The 10,163-nt window shown below is 34.0% G+C and overlaps 1 protein-coding gene across 1 annotated transcript; it reads left to right on the top strand.

Annotated features, from left to right (window-relative positions):
• The first annotated feature begins 3,936 nt into the window (after positions 1-3,936).
• On the top strand, positions 3,937-7,490 carry LOC134848612 (cytochrome P450 2J4-like). Its single transcript, XM_063866131.1, has 5 exons — positions 3,937-4,481; positions 4,734-4,914; positions 5,259-5,438; positions 6,110-6,690; positions 7,136-7,490. Exons 1-5 carry the CDS (start codon positions 4,162-4,164, stop codon positions 7,359-7,361), a joined length of 1,488 nt encoding a protein of 495 aa, XP_063722201.1. The 5' UTR covers positions 3,937-4,161; the 3' UTR covers positions 7,362-7,490.
• Positions 7,491-10,163: the final 2,673 nt, after the last annotated feature.

Below are 10,163 nucleotides of genomic sequence, written 5' to 3' on the forward strand. Positions count from 1 at the left end.
CGCGAAAAACTCAAGCTGGAGGCACTCAAAAGATGAAATTCATATCTATCAGGCCAGCAATGTAATTCTATTATCACAATACGAGACATTTACTGTTTTAAATAGCGTGTGGGGGATAAAATGAAGAATCAATGAAAAAAATCTTTTTTTTTCTCAATTATATTGTCAGTTACTCACTTTCTACTCAATGAAATTGAGGAATATGTATGCTTGGCGTGCCAATTTTGTATTGTTTGTTAAGCGTTTTCGACGGAATGTTTTTATACCATCTGAGAAATTTTGTTATAATAAAAACGATATTTTACCTGTGATCTTTAAAAATTTAAAATTTTGGAAAACAAATTTCTTTTTTTTTAATTTAATTTTTTAATGTTATTACTGCTCCATAAACCTTAAAAGGAAGTCTGCTCATTCGAGGTTTTGCGCCTGATACGAGCAGTCTCGTCTTGATTTCTATTTGCAACATTTTTTTTGCGCCGAATAAAAACTCGTATTACGCTTATAGCATCTTTGATACAATCTACAAAGTTTTAAACGAGCAGTTTACGCAGACTTTAAAAGAATTTGAAATTCTCCAGGAAAATATAGGATTGGTTTCCACGCTACAATACCCTCACAGTAAATGATCTGATTAAAAATATTGCTTTCAAAACTCAATTAATTAAATTTCACAACAATTTATTTTATCAATAATATCTAATCAACGCGAATGTTAGGATTCCATCTTTATAAACTTCTTGTCATTTCTGCCAAATAATTGATGATTGTTCGTTGACCAAATTTACGCTTTTAAAGCACCATAACCCAACGTCACAGTTGAAGAAAAGTTTTAATCATTGGCTAAATTTTCTTTTACCCCGCCTCAAATAGTTCATTTTATAGTGCACCAAGTTGTTATACAAGGTGAAGTTTGAAAATTACACAGGAGCAGAAAACTTGATTAATCAGCGTGTCAATTTTATAACGACAGGGCATTCTGAAAAGCAGCAATAAACGTAATCTTTTGCAGAAGAAAAAGACTTGGCTTTGAGCTAAGACCATCAGTATCTTTCAGATGACAAAAACAAAACAAGTCTGCTTGTATCAACGCAAAGCCCTGAATGATCCGATTGCCCGTTATGGAGCAGTAATAACATGAAAAAAATTAAATATATTGAAGCAAAACGAACTTTTTTTTACATTTGAGATTTTTTGTGAAATTCATCCTCCACACGCCATTTAAAGTACAAAGTGATAAATTTTGCTCCTAGTAACAAATCAATTATGACAAATAAACTGCCTTCAACCAATTTGGAACAATTTCTAATACGTATTAAGTTTCCGCATACGGGTAATTAGCACGTTATATATCGCTCTTTAATTGTCCCAAATTGGCCAAAATGGCAATCTGTAAATCCCCATAAGTTTGTGAAAATTGATCACAGTTGAAACATCTTTTCAATTTGAAGCACAGGACAACAATTCTTACTGAATGATACCGTCGAAGTTTTTGTGAAAAATGGCTGGTTAAAAAGTCAAAAATTGTCCGACGAAAAAAACCACCCGTAGCACAAACGTTCCGTTACTTTTGTTACAAAAATCGGAACAATAAAATCAAAAATTGATAGTTGAAAAGATGAAAATTTTCAGAAAAAGTTCAACGCAGATTATAGGTTTCTTCTTCCAATATGAAAAGAAAATATGATCGAAAGACCTTTATAAGGGTTAACGCCCGCTATAACCCTGGCAGAAACCACAATGATAGTTTAAATACCTCTTACTAAAACTTTGTGAGACTAATATCTTTGATATATTTTAAACAGTCAAGGTTCGACTTCAATTTGCTGTTTACAACACCTATCAACCAACATTTCAAACTTCTCCCCCTCATTCAAAAACATCAAAAATTTTTTCAAAAGAATCACTTTTGATGATTCAATTGAACAATCATTTGATTGAGGAAACCAATTGTAATTTCGAATATAGTTTTTATTGAAATTATAATTGACTAACACTAAACCAAGTTGTGTAATGTCACTATTAAATTAGTCGAGCGTCTCGGTTTTTGACAGAGAAGATGATTTTTACAAAAACTAACCAGATAACCTCAAGAAATAGCGAGTGCCCAGATTAATGCAGGAAAAAACTGATAAATGAAGACAATTTGAACTAGTTAATAAAAATCCCAAAATTTTTGCTTTTGCAAAACAAAATCAATTTTCCAGAAAAGTTTGGACGGTGAAAATAGCGAGACTAATCAAAACAAAAACACGCACTAGTCATGTATTGTTTTTATATCATAATACAGCCGATGCCTGTTTGGTTTCGGAATATGTTTAGTTTTTCGTACAAACACGCAAAAGTCTCAAATATTTCAATGAAACAGTGATGAAAAAACAAAATTCTGTCTCTTCATTTCGAGTTTTTTTGTACACAAGTAATTGTGGCGGGATTTCATGATACACTTGAACAATAATTGAGTGTGTTTTTATTTATATTTCAATGCAAACTAGAGAAAAATACTGAAAACTGTCCCAAAAAAAATTATATGCGCGCTCTTTTGCCAATTAATTTTTTGAGGACAGTTTTTGTGAAATGAAATAAAAAAACTATATATCGTTTTAAAAAATATATATTCTAGTGAATCTTTGAAAGCAAATTTGTCTAGTCAACAAAATAGTTTTGCTCAAAAACATATTTTAGTCCTGAATGAGGGTAAATCATAGAAAACGCATGATTTTTAGGAAGGCTCGATAGCTTTTCATAGGTCGTTTGTGAATAGTAGAAACCAATGCTATTATGTTATTTACAAAAAACGATATTTTCAATTATATTTTTGGGCGTGTCAAATTTTTTAGAGCTATTTAAACCAGAGCGAGAAACTGCTCCGGCTAAAACGAGCGATGCATAACATTAAGATAAAATAATGCGTTTTCCAATATTTTTTTCAGGTTATAATAACGTTTTCCATAAACGTTTAAGTCAGCTTAGATTGGTAATTTTGTATGGAAAAATGTTTTCTGAGCTGAATTGAAAAAAGAAAAGTCTGATGTTTACTTTGCATGAAGCTTGTGGCTGACTCTTTAGAAACTTTGACACTGGTTTCCTTGTGCCTAATTGTTTGGATCGCTCAGCAAACTAGGAAGGAACTATGGGGTAGGGTTTTTATATTCTTTCAACCAACTTTTGTTTCCTCAAAAATGCGCTCTAGGGGCAAAGAATGGTATCATGTGAAAACCTTTGCAGCCGTAAAAATATTACAAGAAAATTTAAAAAATTGACTCATTTTTGAAAAAAAATTGGCCTGATTTTTTCAATCAATTTTTTTGGGATTTTTGGTTTCGTTTTGTTTCTTACTTTTTGGTTGGTTTTTATGGCTCCTTAATCAATTCAGTTGCATCCAAATAAGAAAAACCGAAAACCAGAGAAACTGGAAACGACAAATTTACACTGCAACCGAGGTTCCTTGTTTATTTAATAGATAGGGGAAATGCTAAGTATTTGGTAAATTTCTGTAATTTGTTTCATTACTGTAAAATAGTGGGTAAAAGTCTAATTTTTTGGAGCAACCTCAAATCTCCCCTCCCCTTCCTCAAAATTAGTGTAAATTGACGTCGAAGGCGCCTGTAGAAAAACTTCAGGGTCGATCGGCAAAAAATGGATGTCGGAAAGTGGTAGCAAAGGGAGATCATGTGGAGGGAAGGGGTCGAATCCCTGAAAGAGGGGAGGGGAGTAATCAGAATAATATTATTATAATTATTATTACCATTATTATTACTGTCTCAGATCCAATCGTTAACTGTTTTTTATTAATATCTTTAAAATAAGCATTATTTATTATGTTTGGTCAATTTAACCTCTTAAGAGTACTTCGACTGATTGGTTCTCCGCCTTGGTGCTCAAAACAAATTAGTTTAACATGATTCCCCGTTTGTTCGCCGCCAGAGATTAGAAGCATTGACTTCAGATTGGCATAAATGAAGTTGACAGTAAAATAACAATAGCAAATTTGATTAAAAATTCTACTCATTTTGCATAATTGACCATTTTGTAAAGAAAGAAAGAGTGAACGCACTTTTGATTGAAAAGATATCAGTGAATATTTTTTGCAAGTTTTTTTTGTTAAGCACATCAAACTCTTTCTTGTTTTTGGTCTTTTATTTTTTAAAACGAGTCCAAAACATGTACGAGTACATTGTAGCCGGAGTTTTGGTCATTTTTACTTATTTGTTCTGGAAAAAGTCCCGAACTTCCAAACTCCCACCTGGACCCATCTGTTTACCTGTGATTGGAAACCTGCATAATGTGTCGTTCGATTCTAATTTCACCTCTAAAATGCAGAACTTACACAAGAAACATGGTCCGATTATTTCACTCTCGTTTATCGGGCTGAATATCTGGGACGTGTGGATTGATTCGTATGAGATGATCCGAGAAGTGCTGCACGACTCCCGATTCGCGAACCGAACCATCTTCGGTCTTTTCGAGTTTCTCGGAAACGGGTTCGTTTTTTTTGATTGCATGATGTAAATAAAAAAAAAACAATATGTTGATCGTATTTTTGAGCGTAATAATATCATTATTAAAGCAAAAAGTTGTTTTTATCCATAGTAATTACTTTCGTTATCGTCTTTTTATTGTCAATACAAAAATTATTGTTCAAATAAAATAATTATATGACTATTTTTTGTATTGAAATCGTTATAAAGATGAATTTTAAAAGTATATCTCTTATTCTAATCTGCGTGTTTTAGCTACGGTGTGGCGTTCTCATCGGGGGAGGTGAGTCGGGCAAAGAGACGACTGGTGTTGACGACTCTGAGACACTTCGGGGTGGGGAAAACAGTGTTCGCACAGGGCATAGAGCAACAGATTGAGATGATGTTGCAGCACATTGAAACAAAGAGACGCGAAAATAGACCACTTTATCTCCAGGCTAGATTCAAACTACCCAAAATTATCTGCAGCCACCCCTCCCCTCCCCCCACATATAAACACAAACACACAACCATAAGCAGATACGATTATTTCTAACTAACTTTCCTAATTTTTACTAACTTTACAAATATTGTCTATCAAAACTAATGGATTTTTTCAATTTTTCTGCTTTGAAGATACTACGACTTTACCGTTTGGAAGATACCAATGTGAATGGCGCGATCACGACATGAAATAGAAAAATTCAAACGGGAAAAAACCGACTTTGCTTCTTTTTTTTTCATTTTTTTGATATCGTGCTTCTTGGACAGCAATCGAGTATCCTTGTAGTTTCTTTTAAGGGGGTGATGGCAATGACTACAAACAATGTGATCATGAAGCTGCTGTTCGACATTTCCAATGAGTTCGATGACCCCAACTTCGTCCAGTCTCATCTGAGACTGAACAGAGTGTTCTATTTGTTCAACCCCACCCTCCTTATATGGCTGCTACCCTACTGGATAAGCAGACACATGGCACAGGTTTGTTCACTCATATTTTTAGGGTGTTGATGTTAACATAACTTTTCGAGACTTTCCCATGAGTTTCCCCAGACTCCCCACCTCCTCCCCTCCCCCCCCCCCCCCCTGCCAAACCACCTAGCCCCAACAAATTATAGCCCTTCCACGTTTTGCCAAAATCACAGATAGGGAAGCTATGAAATGTTTTTTTTCTAGTTTTTAGGCGGGGGCTATAATGGAAAAGATTCAATTTTTTGACAGCGGGGGTATTTTTCAATTTCCGAGAAACATCTGCAAAATCATAGCAGCAAATCTCGACAGATAAAAAAATAATATAAAAAATTTAATTATTTGCATAATATTCTGCATAGACAGACAATTCTGTATTAAAAAAGATCAGAATCAGCTACGATGTTAATTGCGGTCATAGTTTTTAGTATGGCAACCCTTATGATATTTGTGGTGGTATATAAACCAGCCGAAAATTAAAACAGCCGAAATATCAACCAGCCAAAAAATACCTAGGTGTTATTGAATAGTTATGTAACAATTATGTAGGAGTTACAAAAAAAATGCAAATTCATTCATATGATGTAATTTTTCTGCTGGGCTTTTATACTCCGCGCATTTTCGGTTGGATTAAACTTCGGCTGGTTTATTTACTCTCGATATTTCTACCCTTATGTTTTCAGACTAAAGAGCTGAAAGAGCTGCGATTTGGTTTTATCAACGAGATGAAAGAATTCTTCGAGGCGCGGAAGCCGAAAGACGAGAAAGAGTTTCTGACCGAAGAACCGATCTGCGTTGCCGACTATATATGGCGCGACTTGATGCAATATAAAAATGAAGCGTACCCATTTCCAGAACACGATATCCCATTCATTCTCACTGATATGTTCATGGCCGGACAGGAGACCACAACTATGACCCTTTCATGGGCCATAATGCATATGATGTATCATCCAGATATCCAGGATAAAATCTACGAGGAGCTGAAAGCTGAGTTTCCAGATAAGTCACAAATAATACCTTTGAGTGGCTTGAACACCTGTGATTTCACGCGTGCGACAATTCAAGAGGTGCAGCGTGTCACACCCGTGCTTTTCAGCACAATCGATCACACAGCGAGTGAGACAGTCGAGGATTTTCACGGATTTCGAATCCCGAAAGGAACCCGAATGATGCCGAACCTGTCGCCCATGTATCACAACCCGAAATTGTGGAAGTTTCCTGATGATTTCAACCCCAAAAATTTCCTTGACGACGAAGGATAGTAGCGAAATTTAAGCTCACAAATTACAAAAAGTGTTCATTCCAGAAAAAGTATTCATTCTCCATTGAAAGAAAAGACATATCATTTTTTCAAGATAATTTTGCACTAATTAAGTTGGTTCTAGAAATTCTTGTAGATTTTCTGAAATCTTTGTTTTTCTTGCACATTTTATGGTTTTTGAGACCTTTTTGCCTTAAACTTTTAGTCAATTTTCAAAAAATCGTTGTTTTTTACACACTTTATGGTCTTTGAGAAATTTTTGCCTGCATTTTCTGCATCGGAAATTTTTCCAGAATAATTTGAAAATTAAAATTTTTTGGTGCTTTTTTTGGGATAATGCTGGCTTTCCATTACTGTGGTACAAATTAGTCGAGAACTATGAAATTTCAACCAGATGAAATTTAAATTTATGACTCTTAAGTGTCAGCTTAAATTTTGATTAACCTTCAGGTAAATTCGAGAAGAACATGTACCTGATGCCGTTCTCAGTGGGAACCAGAGCTTGTCCGGGCGAAAACATTGCCAAGATGGAACTGTTTCTGGTATTCGCTAACATATTAAGGAGGTACAAAGTCACCCCTGCGGGGGGAAAGCTACCAAATATGGCGCCACATGTTGGATTTGTGAACGAACCGGAATACTATGAAGTGAATGTGGAACCACGCGATTGAACGTGAAACATAAAGGATGTAAAATCCAGAAGAATTGAACTCAATTAAATTGCATTATTTACTCAGAGTTTTGACCACTTTTAGATTTTGTACCAGAAAACTCAGAGTAACATTGGTTTGTATTGAAAACAGATAGTCGAATAACTGCTTTTTCGAAAATTAAATTATTAAAATCTTGGTAAGCAATGAAACTGTTGAGCAATACATTTATTGTTCCGAATATAAATCAACACCATTACATCATAACTCGGCTGAAACATTTTGAAAGTTAAAACAAGGATAGCCGGTTGATGTGCAAGTAGCACATATTATTCTGATAATATTCTGGAAAAAACTACAACATTTTTTTCAAAAAAGCGTAATTTTTTGTCCGTGGCACGACAAAATGATGTATCCAAAATACTAGAACCTAGGTATATGCAACACTCATGATAAAGATTGATCTTCATTTTTGTCGAAAACAGTTTTTTGAATTATGATTGAACGATTTTTAATCGGATATATCATTTGACCAATACAGAAGATTATTTGTGGTACCTGATGGTACCTAATTTGGCCCCACTTTGGATTCGTGAACAAACCGAAATTGTATTTAAGGAATACGACCTCAGGTAAATGAACGACGTGGACTTGGAATATCAAAAAATCAACTTGAAATCAATTTAACTACATTCTAAACCGGAATTAAATCAGAGTAACGTTGATTTGTATTCAAAGCGGATAGTCGAAGACCTATTTTTGAAAATTGAATTAATTAAGCATTAGTTCATTTTAAAAGTGATGAAATTGTGTTGGAGTACACTTATTGTTCCAAAATTAAATCAACACAGGAAATCGGCTAGTCATTTTGAAAGCTAAAACAAGGATACCCGATTGATGTGCGAGGTTTTAATATGGTATGTCACTCGACCCATTCCAATGATAAATTTTGGTACCTCATCTTGCGTAGAAAACCAGAAAATGGAAGCACGCTCGAATACAATGTTCTTCCCATGTTCAATGTTCGGAACAACAAGACTGCTCGCTCAACAAGGCAAAAACGTGAATGCTAAATGAAATAGAATGGCTTTTGATAAAGAAAAAACCACAATTTTTAGTCAGTACTATACATCAAGTAAAAAAAATTGAGTCGTACAAAACCAATAAGACCAATAAAATTTCATCAAATGAATTTGAAAAGAGTTTGTTATACCGGAAATTTTGCCACCCATAAATAGTTGCCATTTTACCATCATAAAACAAATTTTCGCGGCAAGCAAATTTTAGTCCAGAGCTTGGCGAGGAAAGAAAATTCAAATGGCCAGAATTTTACAACAAATAGGGGGAGATAAATTTTTTTGTTTGAACTCGGGCAATGAATACAACTTTTTTTTGTTATGCACTATTTTTTCGATCGCCAAAATTTGACTGTCCGCAAAAAAATCAAGCATAAGCCCAGGCATAAGTCTTCCGCATTTTCGTCAAAAGTAGGAACACATATTTGGAAAACTTTGTTACGACTTTTGTTGTTTGAGGTGTTTTCAAATAAAAAACTCGCATCATAAACTGCTGAACAATCGTTTGAAAAGAGATAAAAAGAGTAAAGAGATTTTCCATGAGTAAAGATATACACAAGAAACAGAAAAGAAAAAAAATTTAACTCATTTTAAAAAGAGCAATACAAAATATGTGACACAACTACAGCATAGTTGTTGATAAGTTTATTCAAAAATGTTCCACGGCGGTCTACAATTAGGAGATAAAAAATTATTATAGATTTCTCTTATCAAGGCAAACTTTTGAATGTTTTAATTTCACTTTCAGGTGTTTTGACTACTTTTTTGTTTCCAAATAAAGTGATAATAAAATTATCAAAATGAAAAAAAGGAAACATAATAAATTATTTTCAAAAACATTCATCAACATCCATTAAAAGTCACAAAATGATACGATTTGCATAAACCCACACATTTATTGGATCAACAAGCGTAGCCCGATGCATTTTAAAATGATTTTTAGTCAGCTCAGTTTTCAATATCTGCTAAGAGTGAATAGAAAACTGGAAATTCTTGCAAATTTGAGTCGTACGAAACCAATGGGTCCAATTAGATTACATCATATCAACTTGGAAGCATTTTGAAAGGATAATTTGCTACCCATAAATTGATCGCCTTACGCTCTCAGCATCAAAAAACAATTCTCAGCGGGCTCATAAATTAGTCCAGAGCTCAGCGAAATCAGAAACTTTAAATCTTCTGATCCTTACAAAAAAAGTAGAGATATAATTTTGAACTCAGCTAATTTACGCTTTCAGCATCATGAATTGAACCCTAACGCGCGCAGTATTTAGTCGAGAGGTTGGCAAAATTTGAAATTTCAAACCCCCAGAACGATACAAAAATGGAGTGAGATATAATTACAAAAAAGCTCAAAAAAGATTAAATACAAAAAAGCTCAAAAACTATCTTTTTTATTAATGTTTTATCTACCGTTTTAGGTCGCTTGGTTTTATATATTCAGCTTATACCAGAAACGACTTTGCAATAGCTTTTAGCTTCAAGAACCACGAAGACACGTTGTTCGAGCAAAACTGATATAGGATTACCAAGAAGGCATTTCAATTGATTTTTGTTAGCTCGCTAAAATTCAAAAAGCTTCGAGGAAAAACGTTCTAATGGTTTGTTCATTCGCTTAAACTAAACCAAAATCAAATTTTTAACATGACAATTTTTCCAGGAGGGCAGCGATTATTTACTTTCGTTAAAATTTCTCAATATAACTCTTAAGTTGTTAATCACCGCTGGATATCATCAAAAAACTTGA

This window comes from Symsagittifera roscoffensis, chromosome 6, assembly GCF_963678635.1.
Source record: "Symsagittifera roscoffensis chromosome 6, txSymRosc1.1, whole genome shotgun sequence".
NCBI lineage: Eukaryota > Metazoa > Xenacoelomorpha > Acoela > Convolutidae > Symsagittifera > Symsagittifera roscoffensis.